The 21,890-nt window shown below is 38.7% G+C and overlaps 1 protein-coding gene across 1 annotated transcript in view; it reads left to right on the top strand.

Moving 5' to 3' along the window:
* The first annotated feature begins 2,641 nt into the window (after window positions 1–2,641).
* The window catches only part of LOC127649453 (phosphatidylinositol 3-kinase regulatory subunit gamma-like), a 51,083-nt gene continuing 31,834 nt past the window's right edge, over window positions 2,642–21,890 (top strand). The window contains exons 1-2 of the mRNA XM_052134546.1: window positions 2,642–2,832; window positions 10,312–11,032. Coding sequence (XP_051990506.1) covers window positions 10,708–11,032 — 325 coding nt within the window. The 5' untranslated portion in view covers window positions 2,642–2,832; window positions 10,312–10,707. The remainder of the gene's footprint in view (window positions 2,833–10,311; window positions 11,033–21,890) is intronic.

The raw sequence follows: 21,890 nt of genomic DNA on the forward strand, positions 1-21,890 counted from the left end.
GCAGGGGGTGGTAGCATCATGCCTTGGGGGGTGTTTTTCGGCAATGGGACAGGGCGACTGCACTGTATTAAGGAGAGGATGACCGGGGCCATGTATTGCGTGATTTTGGGGAACAACCTCCTTCCCTCAGTTAGAGCATTGAAGATGGGTCGAGGCTGAGTCTTCCAACATGACAATGACCCAAAGCACACAGCCAGGATAACCAAGGAGTGGCTCTGTAAGAAGCATATCAAGGTTCTGGCGTGGCCTAGGCAGTCTCCAGACCTAAACCCAATAGAGAATCTTTGGAGTGAGCTCAAACTCCGTGTTACTCAGCGACAGCCCAGAAACCTGACTGATCTAGAGAAGATCTGTGTGGAGGAGTGGGCCAAAATCCCTCCTGCAGTGTGTGCAAACCTGGTGAAAAACTACAGGAAACGTTTGACCTCTGTAATTGCAAACAAAGGCTACTGTACCAAATATTAACATTGATTTTCTCAGGTGTTCAAATACTTATTTGCAGCTGTATCATACAAATAAATAGTTAAAAAAATTATACATTGTGATTTCTGGATTTTTTTTTTTAGATTTTGTCTCTCACAGTGGACATGCACCTACGATGACAATTTCAGACCCCTCCATGATTTCTAAGTGGGAGAACTTGCAAAATAGCAGGGTGTTCAAATACTTATTTTCCTCACTGTATGTACCCAAAGTTCTGACCACACCCTTCAAAGCGCAAGTGGTTCACCTCCAGGCATTCTTCCCTCCCCCATTTAATTCGGATGAGGAACAATCATTGCATTTGTTATGCCCTGTCTGGGCGCTACATACATACGTTGAGCGCACTTGCCAGTTCAGACTGTCTGATCAGCTCTTTATATGCTAGGATGCACAAAAGGAATGTCCATCTCCAAGCAAAGATTTTCTCACTGGATTGTCAATGTAATTACACTGGCTTATGAATCGCACTGTCAGACTTGCCCAATTGGTGTTAAAGCACACTCAACTAGAGGCATGGCCTCCTCATGGGCATGGACGAATGGTGTGTCCTTACAAGACATATGTTTTGAAGCAGGATGGTCCTCACAAAACACGTTCGCAAGGTTTTACAACCTAGACGTAACGTCTCTTTCTTCACAAGTCCTCTCTGTTTAGAGCACTTGCTATTCATTGGCCATATATATATATATATATATATATATATATATATATAGATAGATAGATAGATAGATAGATAGATAGATAGATATCTATTTACTTATGCCCCCCTTTTAAGTATGGGCTCTGCATCATTTACACAACCGGCTGCATTCAGGCTGTTATAATTCCATAAGTCACAAGCACTTCATTATAAATAAACTCCCTTCCCGGCCGGGTTCATAAGGAGTAATTCATACTATATGGCTATAGCTCATATATTCATTATGAGTGCTCTCCTCCTGGCCATCATGAGGATCACTCACTGCGGCATACTCATGTCGGTCGTCGTCCCATAAGACTGCACCTCCATGTTTCCTCTTTAGGAAGTTATGTCATGTAGTGATGCGTGATGGGTTTCTGTTCCCCATATGCATTAGTAACGCAATGTCAAGTGGACTGAAGTCGTAAGGGAACGTCTCGGTTATGTACGTAACCTCGGTTCCCTGAGACGAAGGGAACGAGACATTGCGAACGCTAGCCGCACCACAAGACTCAGAGTTCTTGAGGCACGAGCAATGCGCTCCTTGTTCTCAGTCAGAAATTCTGAGGAAATGGTGTGTGTGCACCTGTTTTATAGTGGTCAGTTTGCGCCGAAATGAGCGGTCAGTTTCACACCAAAACAGTTGGGGCTCAAACACCATAGCCAATATTAGAATATTGGCGTTATTGTAGAGAGGGTTCAAATAGGTCGTGTATGAAGGCACTCCCCATATGCGTTAGTAACGCAATGTCTCGTTCCCTTCGTCTCAGGGAACCGAGGTTACATACGTAACCGAGACGTTCATGCACTGAACTAACAAAGAACAATTGTGTTTATCTATTACTATTCCCAAGATCAATAAAGAATGTAAAAAATATAGTTTATTAATCGTTCATTATAACTACTGCATTAACCAATGTTAAAAAAAATGGAACCTTATTTGAAAAGTGTTACAATTAAATGTTTAAGATAGTCATCAAATGGAAATTGATGTGAAAACAGCACGTTTTAAATACATTTGTTTGCATTATTAGAAGAAATTACGCTGCAAAACTGTGGGTGGTGCAAGTATCGGTCCGGAAACTGCTGTGGCTCCATTAGCTCCGGCCTAAGACCTCTGTCCTGATACGGCTGTGACCAGGGGCGAAAATTTCATCAAAATGTTGGGGGGACAATAAACAACAATTCTCAAGAGCAATTTTTGAAGGGGACACCAAGGTTTTTTTTGTTGTTGCCCCATTTGCATTTGTATTATTTTATTTCTTAAACAATTATTTTAAGAGTATATCATTATATTATTTACAATACACATATTTTAATGATATTTTAGGGGGGGACAACCCTCAGATGGGGGGGGGGGTACTGACCCCCCCGCAATTTCCGCCTGTGGCTGTGACGTATGGCGCTGAGGTTCTGCAGATAGATATATCTCAGTTCTCACGCAGTTACTACCAGCTTCGTGCTGTCTATGCAGGAAAATGGCAGTTCAGCAAGCTTAAAAAAAATCGTACGGAATGAAAAGGAAAAAGAAAACAGTACTCTACTCTAAAGAGGGAGTTGTAGTTAGGAGTTGAAAAAAGTAGCCTACGTCCAGCCGACTGTTAAGAGTGCACATTTCATTCGAAAGCTCGAAAGAAAACCGTCTTTGCCTTTGAGTCCACTTGCCACGGGTAAGTTTTCCCAAGTTGTGAACATTACGTTACTGTTCTAAACTGAATGGCTAGCTAGCAGTCTCTAAACTTACGAAAATGGCGGAAAAGACAATTGCAACATAGAATTTGTGGTTAATTTGCTTCTAACCATAAGTCAAGATTTTATTTCTATGCAAAATCCGTCTCCAGATTTACTGGTCGACAGAAATGTGCAAACTGATATGCGTTGTTTTGCATGATGCACGAGCCTTTTCGCCTGTTCTGATCAATGCAGCAGATACACAGAACTCCGCGCGTGACGATGCCTGAGCCCTGCACATCTTTTGCGTTCGGACAGGATAACGTGTTCCGTTCCATTGAACGAATCCTTTAAATCCAATTTAAACGGGTTTTAATTGGAAGCATCCGTTCGCCGGCCACTGTTTATTTTTGCTGTTCTGAGTCAAAGTACCTAAAGTCAGTTTAACTTTCAAAACGTTTACAATATACATCACTCCAAGACAATTAGAAGTAATAAAACATATATTTTCGACTCTGAATTCTGATTGGACGAGCCGCTTTCGAAGCCGTTGTAAAATGACTATAAGCACACTTGGCATAGCAGATATTAAAGGTGCTGTATGAGTTTTTTTTATGGAATGGATTGCCGAAAAGTTCATTTTCTCTGAAAGATATCACTGAAATAATTGTCCTGAGATATCTCACTGGTCTCTGTGAAGCATTAGACTGTGTAAACCGCAAACTGTTGTTGATCAGCCAATCAGAAGACTTTGATTTGCATTCTGCTTGTCAATCATTTTGCGTTCTCATAGTGTTGTACCTGAAGCATAACATTCAGGTTAATGTTATATTCAGATTCATAACAGTTGCAGGCTAGGGCACTATAGAGTGCAATAAGCTGGTTCTGGAAGTAAAAAATCTCATTAATTTATCCCATAGACTAATTGATTTTCAAGGCTAACATAAAACTTTAAAGATAAACCCACAGTGAGCTATGAGATTGTTCATATATGGTATGTGCTTCCATTGAAGCCACCGTTCAGTGTTATTTCAACTTGCATTGTTTAAAAATTGTGTTTGATAGCGTAATTCATGGTAAACAACTACATTACCCATGGTTCAGCAGAGAAAAATACACCAATCAGAGAACGGGGGCTAACGAAACCCTCAAAACTTGCCACTGAGCAACCACATGCTCCCATGACTCACTGTGAATGACATAACCGAGTCAGTCTCCCTTCACCCACTTATACTGCATATTTGTACATATTAGAATATTTTGCAATAAACTTAAAATATATTGTTTCTATACTTCTAATCACCAAACAAAACATTTGTGATGTTTTTATTAGGGCTGCAACTAACGACTATTTTGATAATCGATTAGTCTAACAATTATTTGAACGGTTATTTGACTAGTCGGTCAATTATTGCAACAATTAATCATTAGCTCTTAACCAACTATTTAGCTTGTGCCCAAACTTAAAAGGTTGTATTAAACATGCTTAGTTACTAACAATAAAGATGACAAAATCATCTTTTAAAAATATCTCTAAATAATATTCGCTGAATTACAAGGAATTTTTTTCATTTTCTTTTTTTTTTTTTTTTTAAGTTTAATTCAGTATAAAAATGTACTTCAAAAATCCTATTGTAATCTAGAGTTTTTGTCTTGTTTTCTTTTTAAAATATATACAAATCCTTAAAAACAAGATATACATTTACTTGAGAAGCAACATATTAGATATTTAGACTTACTTTCAGAGAATGTATCTTGTAGTGTATTTTGTAAATAAGTGTATTTTTTCACTTGTTCATATTTCTGCCAGTGCAGTAAAGAAAAAAATATATATGTATACAAGATATATTCTCTAAAAGCAAGTCTAAATATCTTATATGATGCTTCGCAGGTAATTGTGTCTTGTTTAAAGTAAAAAAATGTGTTGTTGATATTTTAAATATTAAATATTGTGTTCAGCATTCTCCAATAACAATACTCAAAAAATAAAAATATTCTGCAGTATAGTTCCTAATGTAAAATGTATGTCGTTTAAAAGAGTTTTAGATATTTTTGGAAAACAAGACAAAAAAGACTGATCAAAAACGTATTTTGTTGCAGTGTATAATGGGCTAAGACTACACTCTTTCACCTTTGTTCACCTCGATCTATCTTTAACTCACAAAATAAACTCTTCTTAATAGAGCTGCGTATCGCCGATTTTCTTCACAATAAGATACACACCGTGACACATAGGCTACAGTAGATTATGATTCAATATGTCGCAAGCTATCAAGTTATAATCTAACTGCAGCAAACGCACAAGAGGGACGAGCGTCCCCGCGCCAGAGTGTGCCTCAGCCTGGTGCAGTTTCAATCTCTCCCCCTTCAAGTGACGTGGCGCTGACCGCATAGAGGAATGCCATTTTTGGAATTTGTATATGACCCCTTTCCTTATTATTTTAACTTAAATAAAAATGCATTAAAGATATAACGGCAGGTTGTTTGCTTTTTAGATGCTCTGACATGCAGATTTTGCTTAATTGAAATGCCAGATCCAGCTCTGCTTTATTTTACGATGACAGTGCTTCTGTATTTCCATTTTTTCATTTATAATTCCGTTATATTTTTCAAACTTTTCAAACACCTGAAGCTGTTTGAAAAGTGTAGGGTGCATCTGGACATGTTTTCTTCCTCTCCTCAGTCAAGCGTGAGTGGCGGTGCTCCTCTCGCATGCCATCATTAGAGGTTCATTCATATGAGCCTATGTTACGTCATATGAGCTCAAACGACTATTCGACAAGGTACATTTTTGTAAACAATTTTTTGTTGTCGATAACATTGACTAATTGTTTCAGCCCTAGTTGTGATTCACCTCGGAGCTGGTTGGTGTGGTTCATGGCTTAAAACTCCTTTATGAAGGAATTGATATGTCTATGGAAGAAATACATGGGAAAAATACTTATGGAACCAAGATGGCTGAAAAAGTGGGTGGGAACTGTTGCACTCTATTTTGCTACTGTTATGTTTTACAATAGTAAGAATACGCACTGCTCTACAGTTCAGTGTTGCTCTCAGCATCTTTGGAGGGCTGTGTTTTGGAAATATGTGGCATGTCTAATATAATGTCTTAGTCTTGTGGAAGTTCCAGATCAGCTAAAACAGCTTACAGTACCTTAATTATGGCCTGTTCATATGTTGTCTAGGAACTGGAAACAGCCTGCAGTTTTGAAATTTAACTATATTACTTGGAGGACAAATCGTTTATTAAATTGTAATTAATAATACATGGAACTGCTTATTAAAATTTTGTCTTTCATCATATTGCTGTTGCCGCACAGTTAGCCATTCTAGTTTGTGCGTTACTGTGATTTTTAGAATGGGTCTATAGAACGCCCACTACCCATGGTAAAATCACTTTAATGCATGGACTAGAGTGGCTAATTGCTCTAGTATAGACCGACCCTTTGCATAACATCACCGATTACGTCTCACATAGAAGTGCAGGGGCAAAAACATTTGATGAAAAATGATTTTGAGGGCTCTCATAGATGGCTGTGGTTTCAAGCCATCAACAGAGCTGACTGGACTGAGGAGATCATTTCAATGTACAGCTTTGCTGCAAACATTTACAGCGAACATTAAAACATGATTGTTATTAACTCATATCATTATAATAATTGTATAGCTAAGAATATTTCAATATTTTTTTATGGTTTTGTGTCGTACTTTATTTTAATAGTTTAATCTATAAAATCTAACAAAAAAGTGTTTTGGCTTTCTGCCACTACTCACCATGCATTTGCTGAAATAATTTTAAACAATATGATGGATCTATAGCAATCAGTTAGCCCAGAGAAATTGTTGGAATGTCAGTTTTTTGTGATCTCAATTTTTCAGTTAAATATTGCATTGACAACACTATAAAATTTGTAAGAAAAGTGCTTTACTAGCTTTATTTTTTGTTAAAATTTTAGTTTTGAGCCATTTTATACACCCAGAGGACATTTTCTGTATGCGGTTTCTTCAGTCTGGCACGGTCAAAGCTTTAAAAGAACATATTGTTTAAATATTGTCTGTCAGCAAACTCATTGGCATTAGTCAAAGGACTTTGCCCAATTAAAAGATAGAGAAAAATAAATGCATAAGCTTTCTGTAGGCAGGCTCATCGTATTACTTCTCAACACACAAATTGCAAAATACTGTCCTAATTTCTTAAATCTTAGACTGCTCCTGTGGATAGATTAAGGTCCTACCTCGGTAGCCTCAGGCAGCATGACTGAGAATCCTGATCCTGTTTCCTTTGTTGAACTTTGAAATAAAGTCCTCTGATCTTCCTTGCTTTTTAAATGTGCTTTAAGAAATGTTTTTTCTTAATAATGTTTTATATAGTCCTGGTTAGACTAGGCTTTTTTATTTTTGTATACATCTTGCCCGTCATTCCAGTGCATTGATGTTTATTTTCGATCTTGTGCCTTATACAAATAATTAGTATTATATAGAATGTTTCATTCTCCTCCTAAAATAGTTTAGTATAAGGGTTTGAATTTTGATCCCTGCCTAGATACATTTTCTAATATTAGAAAGTTTTCTTGATTTGCCCCAGCTTCTCTGGTGATTCCTGAGCACATGGCTATATGCTGCCCAATAGGAATCCAGTATTACCTTTTCCCTTCTGTAGCAACAGTGAGTTTCCTGGCTTGATTCATTAATTATTTTGTGAGCTGCCTCGGTCAGTGTGTTTAGCAAACTGAGTAAAGGGGAGAAAAGGATGCGTAGAGAGCATTTGAATTTGTCAGCCGCTGTCCTGCAGCTAAAGCCATGTGCATGAATGTAATGATTAAGGTGTTTCAGCTCAGAAGTTTTAATTTTATCACTCAGCCTTATAGACCTTTTATTTTTTTCTGAATGAACTACATCATAAACTGGTGTACTTTAGTTATAATGATGAAAAGGCGGAAAGGGGATGACGTGTTTTCATTTTTGAGGGGGCGTTTTAGTGGTGTGAGGATTGCGGGCTGTGGTTGGGCATGTCTGTGCCACGTGTCTGTGCTAGCACCTCTCTTCTCCACACAGAGGATGTTGGACTGAGACCCTGGTGCGCCTGGCCAGTTGAAAAGTGGGGTAAGTGTTGCCTGGTGAATCCTGCCTCGGTGTTGACAAACTCTTTGACATTGTTTATTTGATCATAACCTTTCCACAACCTCGCAAATATGGCACGTTCTTGACGTTTTTGGTACACAATCTTAAGTTCCTGTTTCGAAGGTGCGCATGCGCATAGAAAAAAATATACGTTTGGCTGTTCTGTAAAATAAGATGCTACATGTGCATCCATTTCTAATATGCCTAAACAAAATCAACGATGCTCTTTCTCTGGCACATGGATTCTTGGAAAAGTATGGATTTAAATTTGCAAGATTTTGCAACTCGTGACATGCACTCATTCAGCAATCCTATTTCTCCAAACACCACCCTTCAACTAAGAAGATTTTTAGTGAATATTAGGTTGAAAGTTAACTTTTCTGTTGTTTTGTTAATTACTGCGATTATATAATATATTCACATTTGTAGCTTTCAGATTTTTTAAGGTTAGCACAGTAGCTTGTTTGTTGGTTTAGTTTGCATTAAAATTATGGTGATCATAGATTAATTTGGTCATATCTGCTCTTATATAATGACTAGCTGTGCCCATTGTATGATGCATACTCTCTGAGCACTATTAGGAACACCTGTACACCTGCTTATTCATGCTATTTATATAATCAGCCAATCACGTGGTATCAGCGCAGTGCATAAAATCAAGCAGATACGGGTCAGAAGCTTCAGTGAATGTTCACATCAACCATCAGAATGGGGCTGTGTTCTCTGTGATTTTGACCATGGAATGATTGTTGGTGCCAGATGGGCTGGTTTGAGTATTTTTGTAACTGCTGATCTCCTGGGCTTTTTATGCACAACAGTCTCTAATGTTTACTCTAAATGGTGCCAAAAACAAAAAGAAAACATCCATTGAGCGGCAGTTCTGTGGACAGAAATGCCTTGTTGATGAGAGAAGTCAATGGATATTAGCCAGACTGGTTCAAGCTGACAGAAATTCTACAGTAACTCCAATAAACACTCAGAATAGCATCTCATAATGCACAACACGTCAAACCTTGAGGCAGATGGGCTACAACAGCAGAAGACCATGTCTTTAGGTTGTAAGGTTGTCACAATATCATAATCACATCTTACGATACTATACCAACTAAAGTATCATGATAACAATTAGTATTATTACAATATTATTACAATACCAGATGATAGAGTGTTAATTCTTAACACCATTTGTCTTAGTGATTATTAGAAACTAGCCATTCCACTTATTGCTCCAGAAGTGGTGAAAATAACTGATGGATGAACTGGGAGAAGGCTCAACTCAATTAATTTGTTACCTAATACATTCGTGTTTGATTAATTTTTGAAGAAAAAAGAAACATTTCAAACAGCAACGGCTTTAAACTTTTATTCCATTAATCTGTGATTATTTGAATGTTTGTAACATAAAAATAAAGAGATTGTAACATTCAAAAGACTATTTTGAGCAGCTGTTTCATTATAACACCCGCTTCAGCCCCTCTCTCCTGGTAAAGAGCAGCATGAATGCAGATCACACACACACACCAGTTTGATTGCATGGATCAGGGATGTGATCAAATCATGACCAAAATCGATCTGGGCTGCTTTCCCAAAAGCATTTGTAACTGGAAAAAAATTAACAAGTGCAACTTTCGATTTTTCAGAGAAATGGTAAATCTGTAAATGCTAAGATAAAGCATTTAGGTTAAATAAACTGGCACTAACCGGGGTGTATTCTGCAGAAGCAGTGGGATGTGTCCAAAGGTGTATATTAAGGTTGCTGGTGTTCCTCTTTTGGCTTGAAATCTTTGTAGTGATTCATGGCAGATGGGTTTTCCTGGTCAGGCAAAACCCAAACTAATTCCAAATGTCATTACGTGAATTGTGTTTTTTAAAATGCTTCTTACACTCCAAAGTTTTATATTATCCATTAGGAGATACGACCGAATTAACATGCTGGGATTCAGACATGTTTGTGTGTTTGAAGCATGGGAAAACCACACATTGAAAAATAAACAATACCATATAAGGGGCAAATTCTAAACAGAATTGTGCACTTTTAAAGGGCACTGCCTGAAGGGGATGCCACTCGAAAAGACTATATTTTTAATGTTATTGCCATCATAGTTCAAATTGAAGATTCAAATGAAGGTTTTAGCGAAAATAATATTTACTACCATACATACAACATAACTTGCAGTACTACTGTTTAAAAATACTGTGGCACTGCCAGTATTTTGAAGCTTTAGTATTGTGATACTAACGTAGCACCGGTATGGCGTGCAACCCTACTAGGTTGTGTTGTAGCTTTTGTGGTTATGTGGTGGTACAGTATATGTGAGTATATTTTGCTGTCTCTCTTTTTTTTTTTTTTACTTCAGTCATCACGTTACACTGGGAGGATCACATCCTGAGAGGGAATTTTGAGCATCCTGCTAACAGACGACACCAGCTAATTTGTCAGAAGAAATCTTAATCTTATTTAAACTCGAGACTTTTTGTCTGTGCCTGCATGAGCATGTTGTCGTCTCATTCCCTCTGTTCCATCATTTGGTTGAATCGTGGGTTCAAGCTGAGAAATGTGCCCTTTTCTGCCAACACTGGCCAGGTCTAAGCTGCAACGCTGTTTCCCATTGTGCAGGCCCACTCTGTTGGACATGCTTATATGCTCCAGTAAATAGTCCTTAGCTTTTAACAAAACGTCCCATAGTACGCCCTGCCAAAGTTTCATCCCTACGCTCTTCTGCCTGGGGTGATTTTCATTTCATAAGATCAAAATGGCTGCTGATGGCTTCCAGTACAGATCTCTGTACGCCTATCGTAAAGACTGGGAGGACGATATTGACCTTGAACCTGGTGATATTCTGACTGTCAACAAAGCATCTCTACTGTCACTGGGTCTCAGAGAGGGAGATGAGCAGCACCCAGAGTGCATTGGCTGGATCTTGGGTTTTAACAAGCGAACCAATCAGAGGGGAGACTTTCCAGGGACGTACGTACAGTATGTTGGACCTGTAAAAATGTCAGTGCTGTCCTGCCAGCCTCGTTCTCGGAGACCACTTCCTGCTGTTCCAACTCCTGAGCCAGCAGCCTCAGCACAGGGTAAGACTCCAAAACACCTAAACTTTTTAATTTTTTTTTTATCATTTATAAATTTATACTTTTTTCTGTCTAATGCAGCCTTTTTTATTTTGTTTATTTTTTTTACAAATAGTCATAACCAAATAAAAAATATGCATTCACTGGGTTTTTCATAAGCTTTACTCTGTTGACCACTCACAGTTCTTCTTAATCTATGCTAACAAACTGTGATAAACCCATTTTATTTGGTTTGGGCATGTTAAATCAGATCTCTCACAATAATTATTTTTTTATCCTGCGTTAATAGAAAAGAGAATTTTGCATCAGCAGCAGACATTTTCTGTAGCAGAGCCCCTGCTTGTCCAGCATTGAATCGTCAAAGATTTCACTTGAATTAGAGTTTTGAAGTGTAAATCAACCATATGTTGACATTTCCAAACATAAGCTGCATTTTTCACTGCTCCCTATTTTTCTCCAAGGTAATTTGGCACACCCTATGCAGATCGTACATTATATCCTTCGATATCTTGTGCCTCTTTCCCCAAACCGCTTCTGCTCCTGTATTCTTCTGGCATTCTTCCAAAGCTCTCTCTTCTCCTTCTCCACACTTTAAACCCTCAGGAAGCAGTAAATTATAGTATGTTTGGAGGCTTGGCAGTTCACCAGGCCAATCTGGAGAATGGAATTATGTGTCAGGTAGGGCTTTTAGCTTCAACTGCACATTCCCACTTCATCAGGTGATTTTTGCTTCAATGTCTCCTTTGTGTCCATTTTTAGGACAGTTCTCCACCACTGCAGTGCACACTAAAAAGAAGTTGTCATAGTTAATCTGTGATGATCACTGAGAAAATAAGGCCACAAGAGTATAAACTTCAATGACTTGGCATGCTGAATATATAACGGGAACAGATACATGCAATTCTAGTTGCTTCGACTTAATATGTAGTGCTGCTGTATTGCAGTCTTGTGGAATGCACCATGTTGCTTTTAGCATAGTTTTTAAAGTCGACTGACTTACACATCTCTGTTTGTCTTTTTGTGTAGAGGTAGGGAATTGACCTACATGCACATTTTCCTTCTGCTTAAAATGGATTTGCATGAGAATGGAACTTTGAAACAAGGCGAGCATAGAATTTATGCTCAGTTATTACGCATCTTGAAATGTCAAGTCAGATTAATTAAGCTTATACACCATAATGTATAACCTTATAAGTCCTATATTTTGACATTCTTCATTTTTATTAAATTAGTTAATAAGAAAATGTATTAAGGGTTCTTATTAATCATTTGTTTGTTAGAGGAATATTATGACTTTAATACAAGTTAAGCTCTATCAATCATAATTTTTTTCCCACTAAAATTCATTTTGATGTGCCCTTTTTCTTAAAAATCTATTTTCTGGGTTAGTGAGGCACTTACAATGGAAGTGAATGGGGCCAATCCACAAAAAAAAAATTGTTTCAAAAGTATACCAACAAGACATAAAAAAATGTGTGTTACTATGAATTTAGTGTGATAAAATCGCTATTAGAATGTTTTATATCCAATTTTACAATTATGTTGCCATGATGACGTAATGCCGTAGAAACTTTCATTTTAAACACCTTTAAGGCTCAAAGTTTAGCACAAGTTTTAACAGAAGAATTAAGGTAAGTACTTTAATAAAATAAGCATCACATTTCTGCCTTTAAACCCTCCAAAAATTGGCCCCTTTCCAAGTGCCTCACTGTAATCTTTCTTTTTTTTATTTTTTTTAGAGGGATGATGAAATTTTTCGTGGTTATGCCACGATTAAGCTTAACTTGTCGTCAATGCGGAATAGTCCTTTAAAAAAAGGAAGTCTATCTTTTAGGTGATCTACTATTATTAAAATATTAGTATTGATTTTCTTATTATGCAACATACATTACAACACAGAGACATTTACAACATTAATTCAAATACTCAAACATAGGGGGAGGTTAGGTATCTAAATTAGCTGTAGTAGCAGATGGAAATTCAGATTCGACATAAGATAGAAAAGGTTGCTAGGCTCTATAAAACTTTCCAGAGGAGCCCCGTATTGTATATTTATGTAACGAACCCCGCTCCTCTAGTTCGCTTCGCTTCCTCGAGCTCACACGCTCGCTCCCAATCACCCCCCTCTAGCTCTCACGCTCGCTCCCAATCACCAGAGTATTAGTTTCACCCGCACTCGTCCCAATCACTAGATCATTAGTTTCACCTGCACTGTCCGTTTTCCCCTATATATACACAGCCCTTTCGTTTCTCACTTGTTGGTTATTGTTTAGTTTACCCCCTTCGCTTTGCCAGCTCTAGTGATCCCCTAGCTCCCCTGTCTATTCAACTCGATTGTCTTACTTGCTATACTGATTCTGATTTCCCCGGCTTCGACCTTACGCTTTCTTCGACCACTCTTTTGTTGTTTTGCCCCGTTGCCATATCCTGATTCCTCGGCTTCGACCTTACGCTCCCCTCGACCCCTCTCTTCTGGATTTGCCCTATTTGTACTTTTGCTTTGCCTGCAATAAACGCAGTTTGACTTTACATTGTGACTGTCTCTTCTTGTGCGGGTTACAATTTAAGATGTTGAAGCTTGAGATACGACATCACCTCTATCACCCAGCATTTATGAGTTGTTGGCATTGCCTTTTCCCAACTGAGAAGAATCGGATGTCTAACCAATAACGTGGAAAAACGTTCAGTGCAAGCTGCGTTTATTCTGCCACTATGCCGAAGATGGAAGTCAGAGGATTGGCATCGAGATCTCTATTGCATATAAGTGAGAACATTCTAAAAACGTCTGACCAGAATTGTTAGTCTAGGGCACCTCCCTTGAATGTTCTCCTAAAGGATGGACACTGTACCTCTATGAGAAGGGTCCTTATTTAATAACTCCTCTAACCAGCCACCCTCTGGTTGGTTCAAGGAAGGAGAGAAATGTTTTTTAACGAAACTCCAGACCTGTAAATACATAAAGAAATTGGACTGAGGGATCCCAAAGCTTGTTCTTAGTTTCTGGAATATAATAAATAAATCATCCTTGAAAAGGTCCTTAACACATTTGACTCAATTTTTAGACCAGAGTTGAAATGATGAGTCTATAAGGGAGTGGGCAAATGAGGGATTCAATTGGATGGGGGCAGAGGGCAAAGCCTGTTTACTATTAAAGTGAAGTCTGAATTGCGACCATATCCTAAGTGATCCGCGAATGACTGGGTTGTTGGTAGAATAGCGTTTGCTTAAGGGTAATGGGGCACAGATCAGCGAACGTAATGATACTGGGTAACACGTGTACTGCTCCATGAGTAGCCAAACTGGAGCTTCCTCACTTAACATATCAGAGAACCAAAATGCTAGCTTGTGGAGGTTAGCTGGCCAGTAGTAATAAAGAATGTTTGGCATTGCCAGTCCTTCTTTCTCCTCCCCTTTCAGAAATTCCTTTCTTATGTGGGGGCGGGGGGCTTCTTTATTCCAAATAAAGGTTGAAATACAACTGCTCAAATCCTTGAAAAATTATTTGGGAATGAAGACTGGCACTGCCTAAAATAAAACTAGAAACCTTGGCAAGATTGTAATTTTAATGGAATTGATCCTCCCGGCCAAGGATAAAGGAAGGGTTGATCACCGTACCATGTCTCACTTGGCCTTTTCAAATGCTATTTTTAAATTACTATTGAATAGATCCTTATATCTGCGTGTGACGCTCACCCCTAAGTAGAGAAATTCATCAAGACTTCCTGAGAAAGGAAAAGATTAAAATGACATTTGATATGCTCTTTCATTAATAGGGAAAAGAAGACTCTTGGTTAAATTAATTTTGTTCCCCAACACACTCCCAAAATCAGAAATAATTTTTAGGGCAATCAGTATAGAGAGATTTGGATTGGGCAAGAAGAGAAGGAGATCCTCCGCATGTAGCAAAAGCTTATGCACGTGTCCCTCCCTATGTATTCCAGTTAAGCCCGCCGTATTCCTTAACATAACTGCAATTCGATAGCAACATCAAAAAGCTGGGGGGACAGAGGGCACCCCTGCCTTGTCCCCCTATAGAGCGGGAAGCATTTGGATATTATGTTATTTGTTCAAATGAAAGCTTGAGGTATACTATATCAAATTTTGATCCATGAACAGAACGCAGGGCCAAAGCCAAACTTTTTAAGTGTTGCAAGTAAATACACATTTTCAATTCTATCAAACGCTTTATAGGCATCTAAGGATATTAGGATCTCTGGATTAGTATTATCCTTAGGTGAATAAATCACATTGAATAAGCGACAGAGATTATTCGATAACTATCTGCCTGCAATAAAGCCAGTTTGATCAAGGTGAATTACTGTAACCCGACACACACACACACACAAGTAGAGACAGTCACAATGATGGAAAACTGCTTTATTGTAAATAAAAGCAGGCGAAGGTACAAACAAGGGGCAAATCCAGTGAAGAGTAGTCGTGGGAAGCGTAGGGGAAAAAGCCGGGGAATCAAAGTACAAAGAGGGCGAGGACGGGAAAACAGTTAACAACTAGGGACAAGTGGGAACGCGGACAGGGGGACGAGTTGGCAAGCTAAGAGGTGACGAGTAGGGAGGTCAGGACTAGATGAGACTAGCAGGGGCAAAACTAGACGGGACTAGCAGGGGCAAAACTAGACGGAACTAGCAGGGCAAAGGTATGGGAAACTAAACACAATACAATACAATAACCAACGGGATTCAAACGGAAGGATAGTGTATTTATAGGGGCGAGTGCAGGTGTAAACAATGACAGGTGACGAGACGAGTGCAGGTGAACAATGAAGGTGACGAGACGAGTGCAGGTGTTACTAATGTGTGGGGACGAGAAGCGCGTGAGTGCAAGTGGTCATAATGTTCTGGCAGATTGGAAGCGCGTGAGAAGCCAGCATGTGAGCTCGTAATAGCAGAACGAGCGTGTGAGCTCGCGAGGGAGGAAACAAAGCGTACGAGCTCAAGGGGGCGGAGCGAGGAAGCGGGAAGCGAGAAGCGAGCACGCTCGTGGAGTGCATGTGTGCGTGCTCACGAACGCGGAGATGGGGCAGAGGAGCGGGGTTCGTGACAATTACCTTACTCAAGACTGGCTCTATTCTGGTTGCCAGCACCTTGGCCGGGATCTTATAGTCAGAGCAGATTAGACTGATTGGGTGATAGGATTCACATTTAAGTGGGTCTTTGTCTTTTTTAAGAAGGACTGATATGATAGACTGTGTCATGGTTGGGGGGGGGGGGGAGAGACTTCGAAACAGAGACCTCCTTAAATACTTTACATATTAGAGACGCTAGTTTGATAGAAAACTTCTTATAAAACATGCCGGGTAGCCGTCCGGATCTGGCGCTTTTCCAGATTTTAGTTTCCTAATTGCAGTGTCGATCTCAAGAACCATTATATTACCTTCTAGGGCAGATTTGTCTACATCATCATTGGATAGCAACTCCAAGTTGCTGAAAAACTTTTGTCCACTCACTGTCATTTAATTCAGAAGTATATAGGGCCTCATAAAAGGATTTAAACTGATCGTTGATACCCTGTTGGTCTGTGATAATGCTGCCCTACCTGTTCATAATGAGTCTGAAGCGATTTCAAATGGAGATCTGCTGCATCCTCGCAGTGCAGTGTCAAATTCAGCTTATAACGAGTCTCTCCTTATGTAGTTCTTCTGAAGGCAGTGTTGAGTGTGACTGATTAATTACATTGATTTTAACCATTATTTCTGTAATCTGCTTCAATTTCTTTTTATTTTATTTATAAGTCGATGAATTTAACAAAATCCTCATCTGCCAGAAGCCTTCAATTTAAGCGCCACATACGCTGGGGGAATCTGTTACATGGGAAGCAAAGCTTAAATAATACTGGACTATGGTCCGATATGACTATGTTGTCATACTCCACTTGTCTCATTAGGGGGGAGTAATTTCTTATCCAATAAAAAAAAAAGATCAATTCTGGAATACGTTCAATGTACCGGTAAGTAAAAAATAAAATTGTTCGGATAATGGGTACTTAAATCTCCAGAGGACACTTATACCATATGCCTGTAAAAAGGAGTTGATACACTATGCTGGTTTACTTGTTGGAACAATTGTAAAGCTAGAGCGATCCAGAGTTGGACATAAAATGCAATTTAGATCCCCTCCTAAGATTAAGTTATATGTGTCAAGATTGGGTAGAAGTGAAAAGACATCGCTGAAGAACTGTACATTATCCCAGTTGGGTGCATACACGTTGGCCAGGACCACAGGCGTGTTAAAAAGTTTACCCTGAATTATTTTGTATCGACCGTGTTTAGCCTTCACAGTGGTCTCCTCGACACACTGTACATTCCTATATATGAGAACGGCAACTCCCCTACTTTTAAAGTTAAGAAGTTTGGGATGGTCCTTGTTTAACAAATGAGTGTCTTGTAAATACACTATGTCAGACTTCAAGGGGGATAAATACCTGATTGCGTTTCACTGGGTGATTTAGCCCCTGCACATTCCAACTGACCACCCTAGTGTCCACTCCACCCATGGTACTCAGAGCCATTGCAAAAGCTTCTCAGAAACGTCACCAGTGGCCCCATTTGTCACATCGTCAACAGCTTTGAGAGGGTCATGAAACCACAGCATCGTATATTGCTTATCCCACTGCTTCTGGCAGCCAAAAAATGGCAAAGAGTGAAGAAACAAAATGCCCACAGATAACATACGAGGCTGTATTCTCTTCCAGTTCTCAATACTCCTATTTAGCTTACTGTGTGAGCCCTCACTTAAAACAGAACAATAAAAGTCTCTTACAGTTATTGAACTTCCAAGTTGCCCTATAAAACTAAACTAAATAGTGGAGGAAAAAAAAACATATCTAACTGCCTTTTTATTGAACACTCTAAACCATTCATCAGAAAATAGTAACATTGAACATAAATTGCTGGATATTCAGACTAATAACACAAGTTTAGCTATAGCATAATTTATTAAGGTTATCCCTTTCGGTTCAATATTTGGTATTGAACGTAACAGAAGTAACTGAGCCACCTCATTCAGTCTTTATTAACCGGTTGGCTGCTGATTGCCTGCTCATCTTGTCCTTCTGCTGGACATACTCTTTAAACCAAAACTTTAGCTCAGCTGGAGCCGCAGTTGGTCAATAAAATTTAAGCACACCGCCGTTAGTGGCATCCCTTAGTCGTTGCCCACATACCAAAGAGTAGGCTGGGCAGTAAGACTCAGTGGAGGCTAAGCATGCATATGAAGTTGACGATAACATTAACTGTTGTCCGGCCAAACACCAGCCACCAGTATGTGTGCGGCCGTCACTTGTCCTTACAGGTCAGGTTCTTCAGAATAAAGTATTTAACTTGCACCGGGTCCTTGAAGCTTACCTCCCGTCTGACCTGTGTAGTAATCCTCAAGACTGCGGGGTACCTCAGGCCGAAGCGAACACCCTCACAGATACGAAGTAAGCTCCTCAACCCACTCTCTGCCTGCTCACTGTCTGGGTGAAATCAAGGAGAATCCGGGTCCGGTCACCGTAGGCTGTAGTGGCAGACTTAATTTCTATGGCTTTCTTCAAAATCTCCTCTTTTTCAGAGAAGTAGTGACATCTCACCACAAAGGCCCCCTTTGCAGACTCCAGTCCAGTCAGCCGCACCTCTACTGCTTCCATTCTGGTATTGGCATGCTCTACGGCATTATGCACCTATGACCGGAGCTGGTCAACTTGACCCAACTCTTTACAATTTATGCTCTTCAGAATTGCTATTGAACTATTGATTTTTACTTGTATTCTGTTTATAATTTGTTTTGATAAATGTTTGTTCTGCCATAATTTTATGACATTTAAATAACATGTCTCACCAAGTTGCCTGGGGAAGACAGTGATTGATAGTGTGAAGTATACCCAATGACACCCATTCAGTGAGGTTAAGAAATTGTAATCATGCTGGTATTAAAATCTCTAGAGAGTTTCATAGATTGTGAGAAACTATTCTGTGCCAGTGAATGTATGTTGAAATCACTCCCAGAACTGAAGTATTGATAAATTATTTTGTTATATGGCTTCAGCTGTATGAGACATTCTAAACTCATGACTTTAATGGTTAGCTTCTTTTATACATATTGGGTTTTAGATTAAATAAACACAAAAAACTCTATATATTTAAATAGCTACTAATCAATTTATATACATTATGTGCAAAGGTTTTAGTCACTTGTGAAAAATGTTGCATAGTGAGGATGTCTTCAAAAATAATGAAATAAATAGTTTTCATTTATCATACAAAGTCCAAAAAACATAAAAAAGGTGTGAAAGGTCTTTTAAAGGCAGCAATTGAAGAGTATGATATGTAGATGAAAGGTATGCATATTTTAATATTTTAAATATAAAAGGCAGTAGTACAAATTTCTTTTCTTTAAAGACTACTTAAAAATGACCTCAACACACTAATCCTTTTTAAACAGCTTAATAGGTATGACACCGAGCTCTCACACTGCTCCTCATGAAAGACACTCGAATATCTAGATCCAGACATTTTTCCCTCCTGTGGTTGACCGACCTCCCAAACTTCTAACCTTATACACACTGCATGCTTGAGACACACTCTTTAAAATGTACCTTGATTAAACTGGTAGAGGAAGAAGGTAGTCAACCTCAAATTTGTCAGATGTCTACTAACTAAACTTAACATCTGTTCTAAAGGTAGTGCTTCAAGTCTTTCTTGAAGCTCATGGCTTGGATTAAGTACTTGATTTGTATCACTTTTCCCCCAATCAATATTCATAACAATTGTGCATAGGTTTGGACATTTAATTAGTAAAATATCAGTTGGTTGATAAGACTAAGAATATTTTGTGGTGGTGGGCTATTTAAAAATATCGCCAGATTTCACCTCACAATACTTAATTGATATTTAAATCACCAGAAGCTGTATTTTAGTTACTTTTTCACATTCATATTCTTGAGGAAAAAGAGATTGACCACTACTCAGGGCAGGTGTGTGAGAAGATAAAACATACCGCAGTAAAATGTATTTTGATTCAACCAAATTGTAAACTCGAGCCAAAATGTAAGTGTTTTTGAGTAATCACAAGCATACTGGAACCAAGGTACACCGTTCCATGAATTACTTTCAATTTATTTTTAACTTAATCATAGTCAAAGCAAATGAAAAACAATCAGCTTGGTTACACAATATAACACATTTCACAGTCTAATGTGGAGAGACAAATATAATTATTGTTATAAACTTTCCTCAAGTAATATCATCTCAAACTAATGCAACAAGAAAACATAAGCCGCAGTGTGGCCATGCAACTGCATAAGTGGCATTCTTATAGGCTTTTGAATAGTGTGTATGTGGGTGTGTATGTGTGCGCTCAAGTGTGGTTGGGGACGATGAAATAGGGAAACCCCGCTATTGCAACGCAAAGCCACAGCAGGCTGTGATGGAAAGTTAAAATGGCTAGTTCACCCAAAAATAAAAATTCTCTAATCATTCACTGACCCTCATGCCATTCTTCAGCAGAACACAAATGGAGATTTTATTTGAAGAATATTTCAGCTGTGTAGGACCATACAACGCAAGTGGATGTGATCAGCTATTTAAAGCTCCAAAAAGGACAGGACAGACAATCGTATTAAAATTAATCCTGTGGTTACATTTCATCTAGAGAGATATGATTGCTTTGGGTGAGAAACAGATTCATATTTAAGTCCTTTTCACTATAAACTTGTAAACAAATTTAGCTGCACTTCCGGTTGTATCGCGTCAGTTCTCGTGTGAACATGCCAACGCTCTTGCGTCACGTGAGAGTCCCCTTGTGGATGTGCATTTGAGAGCAACTGGGAGTGAACAATTATAGTGAAAAGGACTTCAAAATTTAAATTTATTTCTCTGAAAGCAATCGTTTAGCTTTAGAAGACATTAATTTAGCCACTGGAGTCGTATGGATAAATTTTAATACAATTGTCTGTGGTTTTTGGAGCTTTAAAGTGCTGATCATCATTCTCTTGCGTTGTATGGACCCTCAGAGCTGAGATATTCTTCTAAAAATCTTTTTGTGTTCTGCTAAAAAACAAAAAGTCATACACATATGGGATGGCATGAGGGTGAGTAAATGATGAGAGAATTAAAATTTTTGGGTGAACTATCCCTTTAAGGAAATGAACACTGCAGCACGTGTGCGACATCTGAAAATAAAGCAAAGAAACAAAGAACAAAAAATTGTGAAAACTTCCTTGGATGCCATTTTTTTTATTTAAACCAGTGTTGCAGGGAAATTACGTTTCTGTGGAGAAAGTGGCTTACTGACCAAGCCGCATGTATATGGGGGTAATGAGTGTGCTGCTTACACAATGCATTTAAATGTGAATAAGGCTTTCTTGTCTTAAGCAGCTTTCTCACAATAAACGGCTTTTTGGTGTCCATGTAAGCAGAATGACTCGTGCACACGTGCATGTGGAGTGCCTCACACATGGATATTTGCACACTGAGATGATCCATGACACGTCACAGTGATTTATTTTGCCATACTGCCCTGCCCTAAGCTCTACGACAAAGTAACGCAGGAAGTTTTGCACGTGCTGCGCAGAGCGCCAAGGTCAAAATAAGATTAATGAGAAAGAAGTGAGAAAAAGACACATTATATCACAAAGTTGAATCATAATACAGTACACAGGGGTGCAATGTATTCCTGTGCACACCATACATTGTAATACCAACATTTTAAAAAGGGTACGATATCATCTTGCAAATTTTAGTACTGTACTACAGTATGGTGCTATTAGCAACATTTTACAGAACTTGACATTATTGGAAAGAAGTTAATGACAATTTGACACTAAATCAAATTCAAATTTGAATATGGCCAAATGTGATCATTAA

This window comes from Xyrauchen texanus, chromosome 9 (assembly GCF_025860055.1).
Source record: "Xyrauchen texanus isolate HMW12.3.18 chromosome 9, RBS_HiC_50CHRs, whole genome shotgun sequence".
Classification (NCBI taxonomy): domain Eukaryota; kingdom Metazoa; phylum Chordata; class Actinopteri; order Cypriniformes; family Catostomidae; genus Xyrauchen; species Xyrauchen texanus.